The sequence below is a fragment of the Mobula birostris genome, chromosome 4, assembly GCF_030028105.1.
Source record: "Mobula birostris isolate sMobBir1 chromosome 4, sMobBir1.hap1, whole genome shotgun sequence".
In the NCBI taxonomy this organism is placed as follows: Eukaryota; Metazoa; Chordata; class Chondrichthyes; order Myliobatiformes; family Myliobatidae; genus Mobula; species Mobula birostris.
This window is the reverse complement of record NC_092373.1, coordinates 43,404,652-43,432,106: the sequence shown is the minus strand read 5'-3', so window position 1 is coordinate 43,432,106 and position 27,455 is coordinate 43,404,652. Positions and strand designations below refer to the sequence as shown.

Below are 27,455 nucleotides of genomic sequence, written 5' to 3'. Positions count from 1 at the left end.
GAAAATGGAAACATCAGAGGTGCAAAGAGACTTAAATCCTTATACAAGACTCCCAGGAGATTAATTCACAGGTTGAATCTGTGGTAAAGAAGGCAAATGTAATTTTGGCATTTATTTCAAGAGGAATAGTATATAAAAACAGGGAGATGATGCTGAAGCTTTATAAGACACTAGTCAGGCTGCACTTGGAGTACTGTCAACAGTTCTGGGACCTTTATCTCAGAAAGGATGTACTGTCATTGGAGAAAGTCCAAAGGAGGTTCACAAGGATGATTTCGGGAATGAAGGGGTTAACATATGAGGAGCATTTGGCAACTCTGTGCCTGTACTCACTGGAATTTAGAAGAATGCCGGGGGGGGGGGGGTGGATCTTGTTGAAACCTACCAAATGTTGAAAGGATTAGATAAGGTGGATGTGGACAGGATGTTCCTATAGTAGAGATATCCAGAACTGGAGGGCACAGCCTCAAAATTGAGAGACGACCTTTGCAAATAGAAGGAGGATTTTTTTTAGCAAAGGAGTGCTGAATCTGTGGAATGCTCTGCCATAGGCTGTGGTGGAGGCCAAGTCCATGGGTATATTCAAAGCGAAAGTTGATAGATTCCTGATTGGTCAGGCCATCAAGGGATATGCTGAGTGGGCGGGTGTATGGGGTTGAATGGGATCCGGGATCAGTCATGATGAAATGGCAGAGCAGGCTCAATGGGTGGAATGGTCTAATTCTGCTCCTATGTCTTATGGTCTTATTCAGGTCCAGCATCTTGGGCTTCTACTCGTGCCAGCACACCAACAGCAGACCACAGCAGGGCAGGAACCCACCTGAGCATCCATCAGACATTGCTACTTCTTCATGCACAGAGGTAGGCAGGAAAGGCTCCAAGGCAAATCCAGCTCTAAAATATGTCTAGTCAACAACTACTCAATAGGACATCATCCAGAGCAAAAAATAAAGGTATATGTGATTATTAGATGACCAGAGAAATGTGTCATTGGCAAAAATCAACATACTTTGCCATACAGAGTACTCAAAGTTCAGATTTCCCATACACTCTAAAGACATGTTCTGGAATGTCAGAAGTTGCTGGAAGAAAAGCCATTGAATTTGTCATGGAGTTAATAGGACTGGAGGTCCGCTTATCCTTGTCAACTCTCATTGAATGTGACTACACTCCCAAAAACAGGGATAAGATTTCAACTCCTCAGGCTGCAAGCGATCATTCACATCTTAAGGCCATTGCTGACAAGATTCCAGCACGTGACTTTTCTGCTGCAATTCTCCTGTCACTTGGCATTGATACCATCCGTGCACTTAAGTCACGTGAATAGTGCAATGGTTGACGCAATGGACCTTATGCCCATTGACAGAACTTCAGTTGTGTCATTGTGGGTGAAGTCTGACTTGATGGTGCTCATCAACCCACTGTAAGCACATTTAAGACTAATGTCCTGGAGAACAGGCACCCAAGCCATTTCAGGCCCTGTGAGAGTAGAATCTGCATGAAAGAAAAGATTGTAGGTACGCAAGCCAAGCACCCTGACACATTTACCTCCACTCAACTAGATTTAGGCAAGCAGGTCTCCTGTCACTCGGAAGATGATTACAAGCTGGCAGCTTAACAGGACAGTTATCGAGGGAGAGAAAGTTTTCAGGACTGAACCCTTAACTGGCCCAGTATTTCTTGCTAATCCTCAATGGGAACATAGTTAGCAGGAAACTGGTGATTAGCCGACTCTGAGGCAGATGTAGAAATACGTCAAGTGTCGACCAACATCACTCATTTATCACTGTTCCAACTTGGCAGTGCATGCTTTGAACATTTTTCAAGCTGGAAGTCGCTTACCAGAGCAATTGCCTGGCTCTTACATATTGCTCATTCCTTTACAGGAGTAGCCAAAGACAGCCTTTGTAGTGGTTGGCACATTTGTAAGCAACGTTTCAGTGCAGAACAACTGAATCAACAATGGTTAGACTCCTTGTTGCTCAAAGACAGGTTTAAGAAGAGAAAGTGTCATGCATCACAAAGCAGGAATCAAAACAAAAACAAAGTTCCCTTAGTAAACTCTGGCCCTTTCTTGTCTCTGAGGAGCAATGTAAGTTGGAGGTCGTATTAGGACAACTCACTTCAGAAGTAACTCACACAATCATCATTCTGGGTGAGCATCATGTCACCTCTGCTCATTAGACACTACCACAAGCAAGTATGTTATCAAGTTCATCGTTTTCAAGCAGAGATCGGTTAAAGACCAGAGTAAGACAGCTTTCAAGATCAGTCACTGAGACTGTCTTTCTTTTGATGAAGATTTAGTGAGGTGATCATTGACTCTTAGTTTAAGTAATTAAGGTTGACATTTTATGGATGTCAGGTGGGACATGTTCTGGCCTCCAGAGACGCAGTTCATTTCTATGAACACCATTTCTTATACATAAGCTATTTTTATATATCATTTCTTGTGTGGATTAGTTTTGATTTGATTTTAAGTATGGTGGAAGACACATCTCCATCTACTCTTTATTTGCTCTTGAAACAGCAGTACCTGTGAGTCTTAAGTTTTTACTAATGTTGGTAAACACTTGGAAGATATATATTGAAGGAAGTATTATATTTAAGTTTATTGTTGTGCGATGAGTTTACTCTTGTTTACACCGCATTGCATATTTGTATTATGTTGGTTAACACCTGTTCTGAGAATAATCAACAGTATGAGTATACTCAGGTGCGCAGTGGATCTGTATTAAATTTAATGCTTATTTACTTAACTCTCTACAGTTTCACAAGTAAAGAGAACTCACTAAAAATGGTGAAGAAAGCTTCTGTCCCCAGGTGATTTTTGAGAAGTTGTTTAACTCATTGCATAGTTGTGTATATACGCACAGTAAAGACAGTAGATATATTGCAAAATATATCCAAATCTCGTTATCACTTTTCATTGCTGATACTAGGATAACAAAACCAAGTCCTTTCATCTGCTGTTTGAGACCAAGTACGCAACTTGTTTACTCACACCTATTCTCTCTGCTGTAGCACCACAACAGATTACTCAAGAATCAAAGATCAACTTTTTATGCCATATACATGTAATAGGAATTTGTGTCTTGGTCAGGGTGTGATACGCAACAAAAATAAACAGCATTCAACAATTATAAAGAATTGCATAAAGAATAAAGTTAGAGGTTAAGTACAGATACAGAATAAAATGTGTATAAAAACAGAAATACCAGAGTGTAAAAAGCATTATAAAAAATGGTCTACGTGTTTACAGTGCAGTGCAGTGACAGGAATAATAGACAGAGGAGGGTTGGTGGGGTGGGGGTGGGCTAACTAGAATGAATGATCAGATTAACTGACTGGGGGAAGAAACTTTTAAGATGACATGAAGTTTTTTTATTTTAATAGCTCTATAGCACTTTCCAGAAGGGAACTTTTGGAAAAGACAGTATGTAGGATAGGTAATGTCTGCAATGATCTTTCCTGCCTGCTTCTTCTTCTTGGATACATACAAGTCCTGAAGTGATGGTAGACTGCAGCCAATGACCATTTCTTCTCACCTGACAGTTTGCTGTACCTTTTATATATTGTGAGAGGATGCTGCACCAAACTAGACAGTAATAGCTGATGTGAGAATTCTCTCTATGATGGTAGTGTATTATTGCAACAGTAAGTTCCAGGAAAGATGGGATTTTACCAACTGCTGAAAGTAGTATATCCTTTGCTAAGCCTTTTTGTTAATGGAGATATGGTTCTCCCACGAGGTCCTACAAAATAATGATGCCCAGGAAATTGAATGTTGGAACGGTGCTAATTGTAGAACTGTTAATGATGAGTGGGAAGAGGATTCAGATCGTTCTCAGACTGATAAATAACTCCTTCAATTCAAAGAAACGGAATTGCTTTGGAAACCAATCATGTTTTGCTTTTTAATTGCATATGTCATTTCGTATTTCAATTTGACTCAGGTAAGCTCCCCCACCATCTGTACAAGTATAGAGATAACTGCACCAATGCCACTTCAGCCGAACTCGGAAATTTCATTGCCTTAGCTGCCAATTTGGACTCTGCCATTTTAAGGTCACACAATTATTTTGATTCCATGCCTGCCCTTCGAATGATTTGCAATGCTTCTAATTCAGCTTCTGCACAGTTAACCTATCATTGGACATTCTTATTTTTCATCTTCAAACCATCCCCTCGTATCACTATAATAAATGATGTCAGCTATACTGACAAGATCCTGATCAAATTATCATAACCCCTTTACTGAACCTCATACAGCTATTTTCACTCTTACAAAAACCAAATGAACTCTTCAGGGAATACTGCATAAAACTTTCTCTGTTCAGAATGGAGCAAGTTCAAACCAGAAATTGATATGTGTTGCTTAATGAAGCAGATTTACCAAACTAACTAAAAACACACTTACATACACAGTGTCCCACAAGCAAAGAATTATTAGATTACAAGTATTCACAGGTTCCAGTATTTTCTTTAACTGCTCCCCAAGTTTCCAACAACTAGGATTGCACTTGCTACAATACAACAAACATCACAGCTGAACATACAAGCTTCAACTATCTTGGGGAAATCACTGATATCAAAGGTTTTGCATGCCTATAATAACAAGGAAAGCAAAAGGAGTTCAGTTCAATAAGATTGGAAAGAAAACTTCCACCTTATGCCAACATAAAGACAAAAATATCGAGGTATATATTGAAAGGACAATCTCCATGACATTCTAAAGGCAAATCTAATATTCAGGTTATTGCAAATGTCCTAACTTTAATTTGAAGTTTTTGAAAATAGAACAGACTAAAGTGATATCTACCCAATTTATAAGTTAGGAAAACTCAACATGACGACATGGCAATCATGAATACAACCAATATGTAGACCAATGTATACAGTTTTCCAAAATATATTAAAAATCTTGAATCTTAACTGGTGTCATGTCTTTTACCATCATAAATACTACTGTTATAATAGCAGCCTAACACAACATTTTAATTAACCACCAGAGGGTGGTGCAATACCTTTTCTCCATAAATCAAATAAAACAATTAGACCCTGCTAGATCCTGAACTCTGGAATCCACTCTCTAAACCAGCCTCCCTACCTATCACACATCTGATGATACTCACTCTTATTAACTACTTGATCATCAGCCTAATCCTATCTTACATAGACAGGTTAACACTTTTGTTTCAAAATGCTGTTGTACAGTACCCAGTGATTTTGTTTAATTACATTAGAGGTTATATTTAAATGCAAACTGTAATTGTTAAGCAGGTTTTATAATGTCAAGTTCAAGTTTATTGTCATTCAACAATACACATGATACATGTATACTGCCAAATGAGAGATAGCTCACACACATAAAACAAGAAATAATATTACCAGAAATAACTTTACAAATAATAAAGGTGTACGTACAAGTAAACAGTATAATGCTACTAGCACTTCATATGGGTGGTGGCAGGGAGTTCAGTAGTCTTATAGCCTCATTATCTCCTGTGACAAAAACTAAAGATACTGAATTACAGCAAAGAAAGCAGCAATGCTTTCTTCTGAATGAATTTATAGTTGTTAAATTTATAAGGATGCATTGAACTAGTACAATAAATCAGAGAACTCAACCGCCTGAATGGCTTAGATAACTGAGTGGAATTTAAGTAAAAGTCACGGCCAAAGTGAAAACTTTGTTCATGATTTATACATGGCTTTCAATAATAAATGTTTAAATTCCAACAATAAAATGGATGCATTCATCTGGGAGTGATGAGATGTGAATATTCTATTTTATCAATGATATGACATAAGGAGTTTTTTTAGTCCACCGATATTCTAGTTTAGGTGAAAATGATCAAATCAAAGGGTGGAACTGCTGAATAATAGGAAATTGCGCTTAGCATCCGGCTTAGTCTGGGTGATTTATTTGCCAAATTTTTGATAAGCTGCTGTGAGTGCACATATGCACATCTACACAGTGCTGACAAAAGGAAACGTTGACAAGGAAAACATGGATCACAAGTCTCCTTTGTTGGTGCAAATTTATAGTAATGGATAAGAAAGTGACATTTAGTGAGTGAATACACATACAGAAAACTAAACTGGACACATCCTATGGCCAATTAAGTATTCTTCTATGAACCTCCATAACCTGTTCCATGTATTTTCACTTTTCCTACTGTACTATTCTAATGCAAAGTCTCTTCAACATATGCTGATGTATCGATGTAGTTATAAAGAAAGCAAGACAGTGGCTATACCTTATTAGGAGTTTGAAGAGATTTGGCATGTCAACAAATACACTCAAAAACTTCTATAGTTGTACTGTGGAGAGTATTCTGATAAATTGCATCACTGTCTGGTATGGAGGGACTACTGTACAGGACCGAAGGAAGCTGCAAAAGGTTGTAAATCTAGTCAGCTCCATCTTGGGTACTAGCCTACAAAGTACCCAGGGCATCTTCAGGGAGCAGTGTCTCAGAAAGGTAGCATCCATTATTAAGGACCTCCAGCACCCAGGGCATGTCCTTTTCTCACTGTTACCATCAGGTAGGAGATACAGAAGCCTGAAGGCACACACTCAGCAATTCAGGAATAGCTTCTTCCCCTCTGCCATCCAATTACTAAATGGACATTAAACTTTGTTCACTACCTCACTTTTTTAAATATACTGTATTTGTTTTTGTACATTTTTAAAAAATCTATTCAATATACGTAATTGATTTACTTGTTTATTATTACTATATTTTTTTTCCTCTTTGCTAGATTATGTATTGCATTGAATTGCTGCTGCTAAATTAACAAATTTCACGTCACATGCCGGTGATAATAAACCTGGTTCTGATTCTTTAAAGAAATTTTCCTTTCAATTTTCTCTGTCTTGAAAAACCAAGTCAAGTTAAGTCACTTTTATTATCATTTCAACCATAACTGCTGGTACAGTACACAGTAAAAATGAAATGACGTTCCTCCAGAACCATGGTGCTACCTGAAACAACACAAAACTACACTAGACTACCTGAAACAACACACAACTACAGTACATTAGACTTCAGACCTACACAGGACTACATAAAGTGTACAAGATAAAGTGATCATAGAAGCAATTATCCAGATAATCACTGACAAACAAATGAAGAAGATTCCCAAAGTAATTTATGAATGCCATGCACTAAAAACTCACCAGCATCACAAGGTATGTGATACATTAGTGGTTGATGTAAAAAGGAAGGTAATGCAAAGGTGGAGAACATGCTTATCAGTTAACGATAATCAGATGTGTTCAACAATGGACTGGCCTATTGATTGTACAGTATCAAAACAAGACACATGCAGCCTCAATGTTGTGTTTTTGTCTTTTATAAACCAAATAATAAGCTCCTTCTGATGCAGCTGGCAATCAACAATGATCAAATTCATCTAGAAACACTGGCAGTGACAAAGTGTGTTATCACCAATTTTTTCAACTTAAGAAATGAAGTGAATCAGATTCTGAACAGCATGAAACTATCAGTTTTAGATAATAATTATAACAAAATTGATATTTTAGACAGCATTAGATATATGGAACCAGAGATCGGGAAGAAAATCACGCAATTTTTATATCTTACAATATCTCCTGCCTCCTGAGAACAAAGTAGGAAAACAGAGGTGCTGTACAGAGTTAGTACATATATGGTCAGTGGCCAGATTCTATACAAGCAATCCATGAAAGCTGAGGTCAAGAAACAAGAAACAATGTAGTTTGTTTCCAGAGTTATGCAATCAAAAGAAAAGCAATTATTCAGATAACATTTGGAGTATTGTGAGCAGTTTTGAGCCCCATATCTAAGAAAGGATGCACACTGGTGAAAGTCCAGAGGTGGTTTACAATAATGATCCTCGGAATGAAAGGGTTAACATTACTACCTCGCTAGCATTGATTTCCAACGGTCTGTAATCCACTCTCACCTCTGGTGAGAGCTTATCTGGGAGTGAACCATTACAGCATTCATGATGTTAGGTTTTGCTTTGTAGGAAGTAATGGCCTGCAAAACCTGCCACAGCTGACGTGCAACCAATTCTGTTTCTAACCTCAATTGGAATTGCTTGCTAGCTCTTAAAATAGTCTTCTGTAGGTCGTACCTGGACTTTTTGTATAGTTCTGGATCACGGGTCTTAAGTGCCACAGATCCGGCCCTCAGCAGACTACAAATCTCCTGATTCACCCTTGGCTCTTGGTTTGGGTGCGTGCAGAATGTTCTCGAAGGCACACACTCATCCACCCAGACCTTGATAAAGTCAGTGACAACTGCAGCATATTTATTCACACTTGAAGATGAATCCTTGAACCGTTGTCCAGTCCACTGCCTCAAAGCAGCCTTGTAAGCGCTCCTTGCCTCCCTTGACCCTACCTTCTTGGTCTTCACCAGTGGCACTGCAGTCTTTAGTTTCTGACCATACACTGGGATTAGAAGTACAGCTAGATGATTAGACTTTCCAAAGCATGGGCAGTACCTGCCTGGCCTTGTCCTGAGGTGAAATATACACCACCACCAGGATGATGGCAAAAAAAACTCCCTCGGCAGATAAAATGGATGACACTTGACTGCTTGATGTTCCAGGTCAGGTGAGTAGGCCCAAGTCAGAACTACCACGTTTGTGGCATCATGAGTTAATCAGAAAGCATGCTCCACTTCCTCTTCCAAAAGACTGAGCTGTCCATTTTTTGTGAAGAATGGTGAAGCCATCGAGATGCAGCGCTGTATCTGAAATGACAGGGGATAGTCATTTTTCCGTGAAGCGAAGTACACAGCAGTGTCTAATGTCCCTCTGGTACAGCAATCTTGCTCTGAGGTCTTCATTTTTATTTTCCATACATTGTACATTCACCAACAATATAGTTGGAAGTGGAAATCGAAGGCCTCTGTGCTTCAGTCGTACCTGTAGACCAGCGCGGCATTGCTGCTTCCATTTTCTTAAAGGAGAACTGCATTTATGGCCTGATTCTGCCATCAGAGGTTCATCAATTTTGATAACGACAAATATTTTAAATGTCTTAAAACAATACTGCTTACTGAAGTACTTTAGCCAGAGGGTGGTGAATCCGTGGAATTTATGGAATCTGTGGAGGCCATGTCATTGGACATACTTAAAGCGGTGCTTGATAGGTTTATGATTAGTAAGGGAATCAGAGGTTACAGGGAAAAGGCAGGAAAATGAGGTTGAGAAGGAAAATAAATCAGCTATGATCAAATGGCAGAGCAGACTCGATGGGCCAAACAGACTAATTCTATTCCAATGTCTTATGCCATTAAGTTAACTAGAGCAGCTGAACTGCTGGTGTACCAACTAAGAAATGAGATTTATTGAGGGTGAACCAACTAAGAAATGAGATTTTGCTGCAGATACTTGTCCATCTCTGATAAACAAGCAAAAGTTTTAGCTGAGAAAGATGACTTAACAATGAGACAGGTCATGAAATTAAACAGTTAATCACATAAAATAAAAATGAGCTTTAATCACAGGTTTAATCACATTGTTATGAGCAACAGAATATCAATACCTTTGGAAGTCCAATTACAAAGCTGTGCCTGTATCACCACAAAAGATTTCATTTTAAATATTCATTATGTATGAACCCCTACGTAAATTTGCCTTATTAAATGTAACATCGCCCAGTGCCACATCCTTGGGTCTCTGCTTTTCTCTAATTCAGTTCTCTTGTGCACCTCTAAGTTTTTTTGCCCTGTCACTGGTGATGCATGTCTACAGTCAAATAGCTTAGTTACACAATGCTAAGCCTATATTGTAAGAATTGCTTATTTTTAAAATGAGAGACTGCTACAGAACAATGACAAACTAAGAAGAATATGTAGCTGTGTAGGTGGTCAAAACTGACTGGAGTCCATAGATGCCCATGCACTCCACTTGTTAGTGACTGAGTTAGGCAGAGAGAAACACGAATGATGCAATAGTCATGAGACAACAGCATATTAGATCTATGTCCAAGCACATATACAGATGGAAATATAAAATTACATTCACAGTTGTCAGTGCCAGGGAAATTGTTAAACTTGGTGTCATCCTGCCCCTGTGGTCAGTAAATTCAACTGAGATCCAAAATTCTAATTAGAGAAACCAAGTCTAATCCAACCTAGGGGGAAAAAACATCAAGCCTTTGGCTGCCCTTTTCTCCCTCTCCTCTCTTCCCTACAAGTCTCATTATCCTCTGCTAAAGGCTAGCTCGAAGATCAAGGCAATAGTCTTCAGCAGGGCCAGGCAGTAAAGCACAGAGGAGAAAGGGTAATTAGGAATGAATGAAGTCCAAAGCAAAAGTAATGAGCCAGCTGCATCACATTGGAAGTTCTAGTGACCAGTTATTTTCAAAATAGTTTAATTTATTGACACAAACTTTTTTAGCAGTTAATTATCAGACCTACCATACTATGTACATCAGTCACTGAAAGCAAGCATGCAAGTACAGCAGGCAGTGAAGAAAGCTAATGGCATGCTGGCCTTCATAACAAGGGGAATTGAGTATAAGAGCAAAGAGGTCCTTCTGCAGCTATACAGGGCCCTGGTGAGACCACACCTGGAGTACTGTGTGCAGTTTTGGTCTCCAAATTTGAGGAAGGACATTCTTGCTATTGAAGGAGTGCAGCGTAGGTTCACAAGGTTAATTCCCGGGATGGCGGGACTGTCATATGTCGAAAGATTGGAGCAACTGGGCTTGTATGCTCTGGAATTTAGAAGGCTGAGAGGGGATCTTATTGAAATATATAAGATTATTAAGGGATTGGACATACTGGAGGCAGGAAGCATGTTCCCGCTGATGGGTGAGTCCAGAACCAGAGGCCACAGTTTAAGAATAAGGGGTAGGCCATTTAGGACGGAGTTGAGGAAAAACTTTTTCACTCAGAGAGTGGTGGATGTATGGAATACTCTGCCCCAGAAGGCAGTAGAGGCCAAGTCTCTGGATGCTTTCAAGAAAGAGATGGATAGAGCTCTTAAAGATGTGGAATCAAAGGTTATGGGGATAAGGCAAGAACTGGATACTGATTGTGGATGATCAGCCATGATCACAGTGAATGGCAGTGCTGGCTCGAAGGGCCGAATGGCCTATTCCTACACCTATTGTCTATTGTCTATTCTACTCCATAGTGGACAACTATATCCAGTTCTAGCCTCTTTAGATGATATTGAGCTTTTGGGAAAGGAGAAGGATGTGCACCAGTTTATTATAAATTATTAAGGTGGTCTAGAAAGGCTAAAAGCTTCTATATTTGAAAAGCTTTGCTATGGGACTGATGTAATTTTGTTTTATATGATGATGGGAATGTATTGCATTTATATTGGCAATTTAAGCAAGATTCCTAATGAATACTTTGCAGTTATCTTCAAAGAAGGGAGGAGGAAATCACACTACCACTATAGTTTAGATGGTAATTTGAAAAATAGTAGATGGAATGAACACATAAGATAGAGATTACTAAGACAGTTAGCGTCTTTGAAAGTCGATAAATTGCCTGACCCAGATGGAACATAACCAAGACCTTTAAAAAATTCAATGCAGAAAATTGGTGATCAACATTTTCACTTCTTCCAGATGCTTGGAGAACTGGTAATGTTGTAGCACTGTTGAAAAAGCAAGATTGGTATATAAAAATAATTACAGTCCACTAACTATAAAATTAGTGCAGTGCAAATTACTGGATTCATTTCTGAGGGAAAGTAATAACCTCCATTCAGAAAGGCACAAATTAAACAAGCATAGTCAGCATGGATCTGTTAAGGGAATATTGTGATTGAATTTGTTTGAGAAGGTAATAAGTTTATTACAAATGGAATTTAATCCAGAGTTGTCAAGAATTGCACTGGAAACCAAAACAAGAGCATACTATATGTGGATACAAGAAGTGCTATAAACAGAGGGACAAGTCCAAGACCATATATACTTAAAGGTCACATGAGTGGTTAATGAGACATACGAAATCGTTTCCTTTATTGGAAAAAAGAAGAGATGTTGACAGCAGAGGTCATGCTAGAACAAACTTATTTGGGCCAAAGCCGGATTATTAGATCCAGCTCTGGTTGAGACTTCGTACAAAAGATGTGATTGCATTAAATAAGGGATTTACACAGCTGTTGCCAGGGCTAGAAAAAGGTTGCTATTGAATAATTTGGGATTAATTGTATTAGAGGCTAGGATACTTGACTGAGGAGTATCAAATAATATGGGGACTAAGTGGAGCAAAGCAGCAGGTGCTAGGATTACGGACTTAAAGTTACTGGTAGAAGAATTAGAGGGGAGATGGGCTAAGTTATTTTCACCCATAGAGTGGTAAGATTCTGGAACTCATTGCTTGAAAGCTTGCTCCTAGCAGAAATTCTAATGACATTAAACGTACTTGGATACGTACTTAAAGAGCTTTAACCTGAAGGACCAGATAACAAGCGCTGGAAGGCAAAATGAGGCAGCACGGCTCTTTATCAGTTGGCATGGACATAATACACCAATTGGCCTCCTCCTGAGTCATAAATGTTACACGATTCATTTGCTTCGATAATTAACTTAGTGAGTAGCTGGGGTAATGAATTTCTGTTGTGTTTTAATGTCGAATTTTTTTCAAACTTGAAAATGGTAGTTTCTTTGAGAAAAACCCCAGGCACATGCAGTGAACACAAATTCATTGATATACCCCTATTCTGCGGATAAATAATGCATTATCAATGACAGGTGATGCACAGGATTAATTTTAATCGGTTAGGAAGGCCTGGATCTTTAACCTGGGTTTGCACTTCTCCCAACAGTTGCATAGTTTTGACAGGCATGTATACCTATACAAGGTATCATATTTATTTAGTACAGGTCAACCTTCACTTATCCGACTACCTGTAATCCAGTTCCTTCGATAATTTGGCACTGATTATGCTAAATGTGATCCTTCTGTAATTTGGCATTTTCACTAATCCAGCACTCCTCAGGTCCCAATGATGTCGGATTAGTGAAGGTCGACCTGTATATACCAGCGGGACCTTATGGTCTTTTCCTTTCGATATTATTTTCTGCAACTTGACAGTTCGCATCTTTGTATGATCCTCTAATACACAGATATAGTATTGTAAAGGAGACAGCAAATATATGCCACTTTAAAAGAGGAACTGACTAATTACAAGTATATTGTTAAAGAGAATATGGTTCATGCCAAAATGAATGTTATAATTTTTCCTCATTTTTAAAGAATTGACTGAAAAACGATGCTGTATTTCTTGTTTGACTTATTATGAATGTCATCATTAGAAAATATGGAGCTGGCCTTGCCTACCCATGGATAATAAAGCTGCTATACCAGTAACACAATCAATTACTCAGCAGGCGATAAAACATGCACTGACACATTTTATCCTTTTTCTAGCTTCACAGGATATGAGAAAGGTTTTCTTTCAGCTCCTCAAAGACTCCTTCTCAGTTGGGAAACAGATTATCAGTCCATGTAAATTAGCATTGCAGACTCAGTCATGAACCACAATGTTTATTAACTGTTTCCTTTCATTTTAATGAAGAATTTAAATGACTTCAACAAATATTTGAAAACATAAAAAGCAACGGTGTCTCTAACTAAAATATGACAAACATCTAATTTATTTCACTATCAGGTCAATTTTAAGGATTTTCCTACATTTTGCAATTTGATTACAGTTACAATGTAGCTCTAAGGAAATAACAGGGGAATGAAAATGATGGTATTGTTTTGAGAGTAGTATAAAGTGAATGGGCCAAGTGACCTCCTTCCATATCATAGGAAAACAATAGCAAAAATATGAAATAATTATCAATGTGCTTTGGTAAGCTACCTTTGCTGAGGAATCTTAAGCCACCCTGAGGCAGCAAAATTCAATGATACATGCAAGAAAGGCAAGACTGGGATATGATCAAAAGTTCTGGAATTTCAAGAATAGATCAAGATAGCGCTATTTTGCTGACAAACACACAACAAACATGCTGAGAATCTGATTTGCAAACTCCTATAAGTCAGGAGACAGGTAGCTGGGTGACAGTCAGGAGAGGGAAAGGGCCATTCCCATCAATAATAAGTATACCGTTTTGGGTACTGTTGGTGAGGATGAGCTACCAGAGACAAGTTGCAGTGATCACATCTCTGGCACCAAGACTGGACCCTCAGCTCATAAGGGAAGGAGGGAAAAGAGGAGAGCAGTAATTTTAGGGGATTCGATAGTTAGGGGGACAGATAAGAGGTTTTGTGGGAGAGATCAAGAATCCTGGATGGTCTGTTGGCTCCCTGGTGCCAAGGTCCGCGATATCTCGGATCGAGTTCTCAGTATTCTCAAGAGGGAAGGTGAGCAGCCGGAGGTCATGGTCCATGTAGGGACCAATGACGTGGATAGGAAGCAGGAGGAGGCCCTGCAAAAAGAGTTTAGGGAGTTAGGTGCAAAGTTGAAGGACAGGACCTCCAAGGTTGCAATATCAGGATTGTTACCTATGCCACGTGCTAGTGAGGCTAGAGATAGGAAGATAATTCTGCTAAGTACATAGCTAAGGAGTTGGTGCAGGAGGGAGGGCTTCATGTTTCTGGACAATTGGGCCTTGTTCCAGGGAAGGTGGGACCTGTTCCAACGGGACAGTTTGCACCTGAACTGGGGGGGCGGACAAACATTCTTGTGAGAAGGTTTGTTAGTGCTGCTCCGGGGGGGGGGGGGGGCGCGGGGGGTTTAAACTAGATTTGCAGGGGGAGGGGAACCAGAGTGTTAGAGCACATAGTGAGGTGGAGGAGGATAAAGGTCATGCAAGAATTGCAAGTATACTGTATGGAGTAAAGCCGGATCTAACATATAAAGAGGCTTCGAGGAAAAAGAAGCAGAATAAAAGGTGTAAAGGTAGTAAGGTAGAAGAGCTAAAGTGCATGTACTTCAACGCAAGAAGCATCAGGAACAAAGGTGATGAACTGAGAGCTTGGATACGTACATGGAATTATTATGTAGTGGCCATTACAGAAACTTGGCTGGCACCAGGGCAGAGAAAATCCCTTACTCACTCTTCCTTCAGTTAGTCCTGACGAAGGGTCTCGGCCTGAAACGTCGACTGCACCTCTTCCTAGAGATGCTGCCTGGCCTGCTGCGTTCACCAGCAACTTTTATGTGTGTTGCTTGAATTTCCAGCATCTGCAGAGTTCCTGTTGTTGGCACCAGGGCAGAAATGGATTCTCAATATTCCTGGATTTCAGTGCTTTAAAAGGGATAGAGAGGGAGGAAAAGGGGAAGAGGGGTGGCATTACGGTCAGGGATACTATTACAGCTACAGAAAGGGTGGGTAATGCAGCAGGATCCTCTTTTGAGTCAGTATGGGTGGACGTCAGGAACAGGAAGGGAGCAGTTACTCTTACTGGGAGTATTCTATAGGCCCCCTGGTAGCAGCAGAGATACTGAGGAGCAGGTTGGGAAGGTGATTTTGGAAAGGTGCAAAAATAGCAGGGTTGTTATCATGGGTGACTTTAACTTCCCTAATATTGATTGGCACCCGATTAATTCCAATGGTTTAAACGGGGCAGAGTTTGTTAAGTACGTCCAACACGGATTCCCGTCACAGTATGTTGACGGGTCGACTAGGGGGAATGCCATACTAGATCTAGTATTAGGTAATGAACTGGGTCAGGTCACAGATCTCTCAGTGGGTGAGCATCTGGGGGACAGTGACCACCGCTCCCTGGCCTTTAGCATTATCATGGAAAAGGATAGAATCAGAGAGGACAGGAAAATTTTTAATTGGGGGAAGGCAATTTATGAGGCTATAAGGCTAGAACTTGCAGGCATGAATTGGGATGATGTTTTTGCAGGGAAATGTACTATGCACATGTGGTCGATGTTTAGGGATCTCTTCCAGGATGTTAGGGATAAATTTGTCCCAGTGAGGAAGATAAAGGTAGGGTGAAGGAACCATGGGTGACAAGTGAGGTGGAAAATCTAGTCAGATGGAAGAAGGCAGCATACATGAGGAACACACACAAAATGCTGGTGGAATGCAGCAGGCCAGGTAGCATCTATAGGAAGAGGTACAGTCGACGTTTCAGGCCGATACCCTTCGTCAGCATACATGAGGTTTAGGAAGCAAGGATCAGATGGGTCTATTCACGAATATAGGGTAGCAAGAAAGGAGCTTAAGAAGGGGCTGAGAAGAGCAAGAAGGGGGCATGAGAAGGCCTTGGCGAGTAGGGTAAAGGAAAACCCCAAGACATTCTTCAATTATGTGAAGAACAAAAGGCTGACATGAGTGAAGGTAGGACCAATTAAAAATAAAAGTGGGAAGATGTGCCTGGAGGCTGTGGAAGTGAGCAAGGTCCTCACTGAATACTTCTCTTTGGTATTCACCAGTGAGAGGGAACTTGATGATGGTGAGGACAATATGAGAGAGGTTGATGTTCTGGAGCATGTTGATATTAAGGGAGAAGAGGTGTTGGAGTTGTTAAAATACATTAAGACGGACAAGTCCCCGGGGCCTGACGGAATATTCCCCCGGCTGCTCCACGAGTCAAGGGAAGAGATTGCTGAGCCTCTGGCTAGGATCCTTATGTCCTCATTGTCCACGGGAACGGTACCGGAGGATTGGAGGGAGGCGAATGTTGTCCCCTTGTTCAAAAAAGGTAGTAGGGATAGTCCGGGTAATTATAGACCAGTGAGCCTTACGTCTGTGGTGGGAAAGCTGTTGGAAAAGATTCTTAGAGATAAGATCTATGGGCATTTAGAGAATCATGGTCTGATCAGGGACAGTCAGCATGGCTTTGTGAAGGGCAGATCGTGTCTAACAAGCCTGATAAGAGTTCTTTGAGAAGTTGACCAGGCATATAGATGAGGGTAGTGCAGTGGATGTGATCTACATGGATTTTAGTAAGGCATTTGACAAGATTCCACACAGTTGGCTTATTCAGAAAGTCAGATGGCGTGGGATCCAGGAAAGTTTGGCCAGGTGGATTCAGAACTGGCTTGCCTGCAGAAAGCAGAGGGTCGTGGTGGAGGGAGTACATTCGGATTGGAGGGTTGTGACTAGTGGTGTCCCACACGAATCGGTTCTAGAACCTCTACTTTTTTTTTCTTTTTCAATATTTTTATTAATTTTCTGCATAGAAGAATACAGAGTTTAAGAAAAAAGAAATATATCAAATATATTATACTGAATCGCACATACAAACTCCTTGCTCTATATTCATACAAATTGATTAATTCATAATATTGAAATATAGTAAATTTATTATATGGAAAATAACCCTAACTCACTACCAAGACCGAAGCTGATTAGTGAAGAAGAAAAAAGAAGTATATTATTAGCCATCATCTGTGCTTTAACGGCAAATCAAAGGTTTTGAAAATAGTTCAAAAAAGGTCCCCACAAAGTTTGAAAGTCTTGACTGGATTCAAAAATTGAACACCGAATCTTCTCTAAATTTAAACATGACATCACATCACGCAGCCATTTAACATGAGTGGGCGGAACTGCATCTTTCCATTTAAGCAAAAACGGCCTCCTAGCCATAACAGAAATAAAAGCCAAAATATGCAAATCAGATTTCTCCAAAATATCCTTTCCTCCAACAATACCAAATAAAGCAGTCAAAGGATTAGGCTTAAATTTACTTTAAAAAGTACCGAGAAGGTTTGAAATACTTCTTTCCAATATTTTTCAAGACTCAGACATGTCCAAAACATATGAATGAAAAAAGCTTCTCCATTATTGCATTTATCACAATCAGGAGATATATCCAAATAAAAGTGAGACAACTTATCCTTGGTCATATGGGCCCTATGGACCGTTTTAAATTGTAGGGGAGAGCGGTGAGCACATAACGATAAAATATTAACCAATTTAAAAATTTCATTCCAAGTTTCCTCAGAAATTGAAGTCTGTAAGTCTTGTTCCCAAAGATTTTTAATTTTATCTAAAGGAACACTTCTCATTCCCAGCAACATATTATAAATATTAGGTATAGATCTATTATAAAAAGGTTTCAAATTAAAAATTACATCTGGTAGATTTTTATCAGGACTTTTAGGAAATGTACATATTTGAGACTGTAAAAAGCCTCTTATTTGTAGGTATCGAAAAAAGTGAGCTATATTTAGCTGACGGTTGCTCAAACGAAAGGAGACTTTCCTCCACAAACAAGTCCTGGAAGCATTTAATACCCAATCTATCCCATTCTTTAAAAGCTACATCTATCATAGAAGATTTAAAAAACTAATTAGAAAAAATGGGACTTGAAAGAGAAAATCTCAAGAAGCCAAAGTATTTTCGGAATTGTACCCACATTCTCATTGTATGTTTAACTACCAAATTGTCAGTTAACTTACTCAGGGATAAAGGACGTGAGGGTCCAAGAGGAGAAATAATAGCAAATTTATTAACAGTTAGCTTCTAAAGAAACCCACATCGGACAATCCTTACGATTAATGTAATATAACCAAAATGTAAGATTACGTATATTAACCGCCCAATAATAAAACCTAAAGTTTGGTAAAGCTAGGCCTCCATTCTTTTTAGCTTTCTGAAGATGAATTTTGCTTAGTCTAGGACGCTTATTTTTCCATATATAGGATGATATAATAGAATCAAGAGAATCAAAAAAAGATTTAGGGATAAAAACAGGCAATGCCTTAAAAAGATATATAAATTTAGGTAAAATATTCATTTTAATAGAATTAATTCGACCAATCAATGATAACGAGAGGCAACCAATTTGATAGTGTCCTTTTTACATAATTTAATAGGGTAAGAAAATTTTCTTTAAATAAGTACTTACAATTTTTAGTAATTGTTGTACCTAAGTAAGTTGGTTTCTCACAATTTTAAACATAAGGTTAGAATTAGTTGATATCCAATTATTCAAAGGAAAAAGTTCACTCTTATGTAAATTCAGTTTATAGCCTGAGAGCTGGCTAAAACAGGAGAGTAACGAAGACCTCTACTTTTCGTGATTTTTATTAACGACCTGGATGTGGGGGTAGAAGGGTGGGTTGGCAAGTTTGCAGACAACACAAAGGTTAGTGGTTTTGTGGATAGTGTAGAGGATTGTCAAAGATTGCAGAGAGACATTGATAGGATGCAGAAGTGGGCTGAGAAGTGGCAGATGGAGTGCAACCTGGAAAAGTGTGAGCTGGTACACTTTGGAAGGACAAACTCCAAGGCAGAGTACAAAGTAAATGGCAGGATACTTGGTAGTGTGGAGGAGCAGAGGGATCTGGGGGTACATGCCTCACAGGTAGATAGGGTAGTTAAGAAGGCTTATGGGATGTTAGCTTTCATAAATCGAGGAATAGGGTTTAAGAGTCACGAGGTAATGATGCAGCCCTATAAAACTCTGGTTAGGCCACACTTGGAGTACTGTGTCCAGTTCTGGTCACCTCACTATAGGAAGAATGTGGAAGCATTGGAAAGGGTACAGAGGAGATTGACCAGGATGCTGCCTGGTTTAGAGAGTATGCATTATGATCACAGATAAGGGAGCTAGGGCTTTACTCTCTGGAGAGAAAGAGGATGAGAGGAGACATGATAGAGGTATACACAATATTAAGAGGAATAGATAGAGTGGATAGCCAGCACCTCTTCCCCAGGGCACCATTGCTCAATACAAGAGGACATGGCTTTAAGGTAAGGGGTGGGAAGTTCAAGGGGGATATAAGAGGAAGGTTTCTTACTCAGAGAATGGTTGGTGCGTGGAATGCACTGCCTGGGTCAGTGGTGGAGGCAGATATATTAATGAAATTTAAGAGACTACTAGACAGGTATATGGAGGAATTTAAGGTGTGGGGTTATATGGGAGGCAGGGTTTAAGGGTCAGCACAACATTGTGGGCCGAAGGGGCTGTACTGTGCTGTATTATCCTATGTTCAATGTTCAAACCAAATCAGTACAAAACAGGATATATAAACCTTAAATATACAGACTTAATAGGTTATTTACAAACTGAAAGAGAACCTATTTAATAATAAGGGTGGTCATTCAGCATTAGAAAAAAAAGATAAAGATTAACTTAAACTAGAATTAGTTACTACACAATTAGTGGCAGGCACAGGAAGAGGAGGTGATGTGAGCGACAGTATACTCAGGTGAATTATTTTGTGCAGTTAATTCTTGCAAAAATTGAGCCATTTCTTTGAATACTTAAATGAAATGAGAAATTCTTCCATTCAAGATGGTGCTGAGCTGCGATGTCCGTCAAGGTCGTGATTCAGTCTTAGTTGTTTACTAAGTTTGTACGGATAGCTTTGTAGACAGCACAGGGAGTCAGGGGTCAGATTAAGGTTTAGGGACAGAGATATGAGAGAGTTAGAGATTAGGGGTAGGAGCCTGTGGCTGTAGTTCAGGTCAGAGTGCTCCACAGTCAAAGGCCAGCGATCTTCAAGGACATACTGTATGTCAGGTCAGCAGGGACTGCTGATGAAGAACAGCAATCTCCATGGACAATGGCAGAGGCTGGTAGGCCCCTTGGATGAGGGTTGGTGACCTATCCATGTCATTAGGTCCCTAGATAGGAGGTCCATGCAAGCAGGAGGCACGAGGTTGGTGAGTTGGTGACCTCCCAGTTGGTGAGTTCAGAAGCCGAAGCCCAATATTCAAAGCCCTTGAGTCACTTGTGCAGAAGTCGGAGGCCCGATGTCTGCGAGTCCACTGGGAGAATCAGAGGCCCAATGTCTGGCAGTCTGAGAGTCCGCTGGAGATTGGTGGCCTGGAGGTGGGGTCATATCGGTGTGTATGAGTAGATGGGAAGAAAAGGCCTAGTAGGAGGGAAGAAAAGGCCTAGTTTTGTTGCTATTTCTTGTGTTGTTCTGCTGAACATTGTGGGCATGCTATGTTGGTGCCGGAATGTGAGATGACCCTGTGATCTGCCCCTAGCACATACCTGAGGTTGACACTTGTGATCGCCCCCAGCACATTCTTAGGGCTGTGTTGGCTGTTAACACAAATGACACATTTCCCTGTATGTTCTGATGTATATGTGATAAATAAATGAATCTGAGAAATAAAATTAGTACCTAAAGAAGATGAGAAAATGGCCATTTCTATTAGTGTACAGTATATCTGAATCACAGTTGTTGCACCTGTGATCATTTTGCTATTACCATTCAACTACATGAGCAACAGCAGAGATCAGCTGCACGATGTTTCAGTGCCATCACTTGAGCTGAACTTACTGGATTCCAAGAAACACTTGAGTGACATCTTGAAACCTATGAACAAAACCTGTAGGATAATATTTTTTATGGAAAAACATATTGCTTTGTTTAGGCATGTAAGTGGGAAAAAATGCTTCCTGCCATAAAATAGTGTTCAAAATTCCATTTATGCTTTGGAATTACTGCAACCGCAAAATATCCAGAGGTAAGCTATTTTGGCGAAGGGAGTTATCAGGGGAAAACTCTGATTGCATCGTGTTCATTAAAATACAAGACCATCAAATCATAAGACATAGGAGCAAATTAGGCCATTCAGCCCATTAAGTCTACTCCGACATTACACCATGGCTCATTTATCATCCTTCTTAACCCCATTTAAGTCAGAGTCATAGAACACTACACACAGAAACAGGTCCTTTGGCCCATCTAGTTCTTGCCAAACCATTAATCTGCCGAGTCCCATCGACCTGCACCCAGATCATAGCCCTCCACACCCCTCTCACCTGCGTACTTATCCAAACTTATCTTAAATGTTAATAACAAGCCTGTATCTGCCACTTCCACCCACAGCTTGTTCTACACTCTCAATACTGTCTGAGATAAGAAGCTCCACTTCAGATTCCTCTCAAACTTTTCAACCTTTCATCCTTATCCAATGGCTACTAGTTCTAGTCTCACCCACCCTCAGAGGAAAAAGCCTTCTTGCATTTACCCTAGTCCTAACCAACCTTTCCCTTAACTCAGGTCTCAAGTCCCAGCAACATCGTTTTAATTTTTCTCTGCACACTTTCAACCTATTTGACATCCTTCCCATCAGTAGGTGACCAAACCTGCACACAATAGTAGAAATTAGGTCTCACCAACATCTTATACAATATCAACATAACATTCCATCTCCTGTACTCCTTTGATTTATGAAGATCACTGTGCCAAAAGCTATCTTTGCAATCCCACCTACCTGTGACACCACTTACAAGGAATTACGAATCCATATTCCCAGATCTCCCTGTTCTACCACATGCTTCAGTGCCCTACTGCTCACTATTTGAATTCTACCCTGGTTTGTCTTTCCAAAGAATGCAACACCTCATGCTTGTCTGCATTAAATTTCATCTCCAACTTTTCAGCCCATTTTTCCAGCTAGTCCAGATCCCACTGCAAGCTTTGAAAGTCTTCTTCACTGTTCACTACACCCCCAATCTCGGTGGCATCTGCAAATTGAAAATCCAGTTTACCACATTATCATCCAGATCATTGAGAGAGATGACAAACAGCAAATGACCTAGTACCAATCCTTGTGGCACACCACCAGACACAGGCCTTCAGTCAGTGAGGCAACCATCTGCTATCACTCTGACTTCTCCTGCGAAACCGATGTCTAATGCAATTTACTACCTCATCCTGAATGCCAAGTGACTGAGCCTTCTTAACCAGCCTCCCATGCTGATTCTTGTCTTACTGACTTACTGTAATTTATTTATTCTTTTTATATTATCATATATCGCATTGTACTGCAGCTGCTAAGTGAACAAATTTCAGGATACATGCTGTTGATAATTAACCTGATTCTGATCCAACAAACTTATTTTTCTTGCAAAGGTCTGTGATCTTTCAACAAATTTTCTCCTCTAAATCCTAAGGACTGTTGAGTAGTCTATAATATAGTACCACTAACGTGGTCATCCCCTTCCTGAGTTATATTCCTCAGTTCCACCCATATAGCCTCAGTGGATGAACTCTCCAGTCTGTCCTGTCTAAGCACTGTGACATTTTCCCTGACTAGTAATGCCACCCCTCCCTTTTTAATCTCTTCCACTCTATCATGTCTACATCAACGGAATCATGGAACACTGAGATGCCAGACCTGGTCTCACTAATGGTACAATGTCATAATTCCATGTGCTGAACTATGTACTAAACTCATCCACCATTCCTACAATACTCCTTGCATTGAAATACACACAACTCAGAACATTAATCCCACCATGTTCAACCCTTTGATTGCTGACTTTGTCTGAGGTTTTAACAGAATCTGTCTCCACAACCCCTCCTCTATCTGTTCCGGCAGTCTGGTTCCCATTCTCCTGCAACTCTAATTTAAACTTCCTCGTGCAGCACTAGCTAACATTCCTGCAGGGATATTAGTCCCCCTCCAGTTCAGGTGCGGACCATCCCTTCTGTACACATTCCCTGGAACAGAACCCAGTGATCCAAAAATCTGAAGTCCTCCCTCCTGCACCATCTCCTTAGCCACGTTTTAGACTGTATGATCTTTCTATTTCTGGCCTCACTAGCAAGTGCCACAGGTAGCAATCCTGAGATCACAACCCTGGAGGTCCTGTCCTTTACGTTAGTACCTAACTTCTTGACTCACTTTGCAGAACCTCAGAATTCTTCCTGTTATTGGTACCTACAGGGACCATAATCTCTGTTTGCTCAGCCTCCCACTTCAGAATGCTGTGGACTCAATCTGAGATGTCCTTGACCATGGAACATGAGAGGCAACATACCATCCAGGAATCAAGTTCTTGTTCACAGAACCTCCTGTCTGTTTCCCAAACCAATGAGGAACTGCATCGCTACAGCTCACCTCTTCTCCCCACTCCTGTTCTAAGTCACAGAGCCAAACTTAGTGCCAGAGAGCTGACCGTTGTGGCTTTCCCCTACTAGGTTATCTCCCAACAATATTCAAAATAAACTATACTTGTTTCTGAGGGGAATGGCTACAAGGGTACTCTATTACCTTTCCTCCTCCTGACAGTCACCTAATACTTGTGTCCCTGCACCTTGGGTATAGCTGATTCCCTCTATCTCCTGTCGATCAGCCCTTCAGCTTCCCAAATGATTCGGAGTTCATCTAGTTCTAGCTCCAATTTCTTGACAATTCTTTACTACGGTCTGAAAGAAGCTGCAGCAGGATACACCTCTTGCAGGTGTAGTCGTCAGGGACACTGGAGGTCTTCCTGCCTTCCCACATACCATAAGACGAGCATTCCACTATCCTGCCTGCCATCCCCAATGCCGTAAATATGTAATCAGAAGGAAAGAAAACTTTAAGAATAAACAAAAACATCTACCTACAGCTCCTGCCTAAATTGAGGCCAAAGCCTCAATTCCCCACTCTAACACTGACCCACTCACACAATGGATGTTCCAACAATGGCCACTCCACTTAAACTCAACTTCTTTTTATTGGCCCTTGCCAAGTCCCTAATTATGCACAATCCAATACCTCTTCAGGAACAATGGCACGCAAAATGTCCTGATGGCCCATGCTCAGATATTTTGAACTCTCTCACCCACAAAACGTCCCCATAGGAATTGTGGTGCACAGAAGGCATTCTCCTGCTTTCTACGTATAACCTTTGATGCACTTACTAATCAAGAACCTATCAACCTCCTCCTTAAGTTTACCCAATGACTTGGCCTCCACAGCTGCCTGAGGCAATGAATTCCATTGACTCACTACCTTCTGTCTAAAGAAATTCTTCCTCATCGCTGTCCCAAAGGGACAACCTTCTATTCTGAGGCTGTGCCCTCTGGTCCAGGACTCCCCCACTATAGGAAACATCCTCTCCACATCCACTGTCTCCAGGCCTTTCAATATTCAGTTGCAATGACACCCCCCCCCCCCCATTCTTCTGAATCCTACTAAGTACAGGCCCACAACATAAAATAGTACAGCCCAGTACAGGCCCTTCAGCCCACAATGTTGTGCCTACCCTCAAACCTTGCTTCTCATATAACCCCCCCACCTTAAATTCCTCCATACACTAGTGAAATTTAAGAGACTACTTGACAGGTGTATGGAGGAATTTAAGGTGGGGGGTTATATGAGAAGCAAGGTTTGAGGGTAGGCACAACATTGTGGGCCGGTGTATCTGCCTCCACCACTGACTCAGGCAGTGCACTCCAAGCACCAACCACTCTCTGAGTAAAAAAAACTTCTTCTAATATCCTCCTTGAACTTCTCACCCCTTACCTTAAAGCCATGAGCAGTGGTGCCCTGGGGAAAAGGCACTGGCGAGTCCACCCTATCTATTCCTCTTAATATCTTGTATATTATAAGAGCCACTGTAACAGCCATTTCCAGTGCTCTTCAACAATGGCAAACATTCTTCAATGCACAGCCTGACCCAGACACCGCAGAAATAAGGTACACTTGTTGAATACAGGTAATGATAAAACAGTACCTTTCCTTGAGGAGTCAATGTCCAAATGATAGAGAAGGTTAGCTTATCCTCCATTGGATTCAAACTGCAAAGTTCTTCACAAAGGAATCTTGGAAGCATTGGGATAACCTGTATTAAAATATTACCAAAGCAAGACAAATGAAGTTTAAATAAAGGATATTTTTATGAGATGCAACCTCATTCATTTCTTTCTCATACATTACCAAACCTAAAAGCATAACTTACTTTGTAGGCGCTAGTCAATCTCTCCTAGCACAGCTTATTAAAGTAAGTAAATCATATTGTAAACTAGTTCCTAAAATTGCACCCATTCTCATCTCCCACATATTCTTCCTTGCTGTTCAGCTAATCCTGGTCCTGGGAGGTGGGGGGAGAAGATGGCGGCGCGACGCAGCATGCACGTGCCGTTCCAAATGAATATTGATATGAATATATCGGGGTGCCGTTCACAATCCGAATTTGATGGGGACAGCCGCGAGAAGCGCAGAGGAACATCTGGAGTAACTTCTGAAATGCCTGCTTCGCTGCCGCTGCAACTGTGCGATCGAGAATCTCCGGAGACAAAGGCCCCAAATCCTCGGCTTTGCGTATCGCCTGTTGCTGGGACCGGGGTCGAAACGCTCGGCAGAGATGGTGCTCGGTGTCAAAGAGGTGGTCGGAGGCTCAAAGTTTTCAGACGGACTTGGAGTTGGACTGTGGTCGGATGCTTCTGGGATGCTGCATCGGCAAGTTGGCGGTGCTGGAGGTTTACCATCCGCATGAGATGATGGGACTTCCGAGAGACTTTGAGACTTTTACTGTGCCATGGTCTGTTCTTATCAAATTATTGTATTGCTTTGTACTGTTGTAACTATATGTTATAATTATGTGGATTTTGTTAGTTTTCAGGTCAGTTTGTCATGCGTTTTCGTAATATCATTCTGGAAAAACATTTTTATCATTTCTTAATGCATGCATTACTAAATGACAATAAAAGGGGACTGCATGTCCTCATAATCATAATCATTATTCTTCCTCATGGTCACCCTTGAAACTTCATCTTGTTCTGGAGACCGTAGGTATTGTTTTTAATGGAAATTTTTTTAACTTAAATAAATTCATGTAGCCTTGCAGTAATCCACATGAAGATGTAATGGGCACTGGTGCGAGCAATGCTCTAATGATTCAATGTCAAAAATGTGACCTTTACAAATGCTGTTTTATGTGACCTTGCTACAATCTGAGGAGTATTTTGCTGCTTTTCTGTGGGAATAAATGTCTCAGTCATGAACCAAAGATTGTTACTTACTTCTGTAGCTAAGAGAGATAAAGTTTTTGTTAAATTTCTTTTACCCTCAACACTCAAGGACACTAAAGGTTATTCTGCAAATGAACACCTATAAAGTTTATACATTTTCATTTACCTCATATTAAACAAAGATACTAAAACTTCTTACTTCTGAAACTTCTAAAACTTCTAAAACTTCTGATGTAGAACCATGAAAGTTCTACATCACTCATCAGAAGTTATTCCTTGGATCTTGGCCAATATTTACCCTTGCAATAAAAGTGAAGATTATCTCTTATTATTACACTATCCATTTTGAATTTCCTACTATTGAACTTCTGTGCTCACAAGGAGATAACATCCAGATGCCTTTCCTGTAGCTCTAACAGTGAAAGTAAAAGGACAGCACCTTAAAATTCAAGGTACAGACAAGGCCTTCAAGAGATACAATTAAATTTACTGCAAAATGGCAGAAACAATTAGCCATTCGTGATTGTACCTGTGAAGAAAGTGTGATCGGTCATGTCTCACTTTCCAAAAAAAAACTCGTGCTGTAAGAATGCAGTAAATCAAGAGTAAAATCTGCTTATCTTAACAAGCTGAACACACAATGTGCAAAGTACAAATCATTATCAAATGACCATGATTGCCAGATAGAAGATCACGGTAGCTCAACGCAAATCTTTATCCTCCCACCTTAAATCACCTACTTAACTGAATCATTTATCACTGACCATTAAGACATATGAATCTACTGGCATTTTGGGGGGATCTGTGTTTGAAAGACAGTCTCCTAATACATTCCCTACCCTTCATTGCATGAATAAAAC

The 27,455-nt window shown here is 40.3% G+C and overlaps 1 protein-coding gene across 2 annotated transcripts in view; it reads right to left on the bottom strand.

Annotated features, from left to right (window-relative positions):
• The window catches only part of dis3l2 (DIS3 like 3'-5' exoribonuclease 2), a 344,361-nt gene that overhangs the window by 187,615 nt on the left and 129,291 nt on the right, over positions 1-27,455 (bottom strand). For both annotated transcript variants that reach the window (XM_072255278.1, XM_072255279.1), the window contains one exon: positions 25,359-25,466. In XM_072255278.1, coding sequence (XP_072111379.1) covers positions 25,359-25,466 — 108 coding nt within the window. The remainder of the gene's footprint in view (positions 1-25,358; positions 25,467-27,455) is intronic.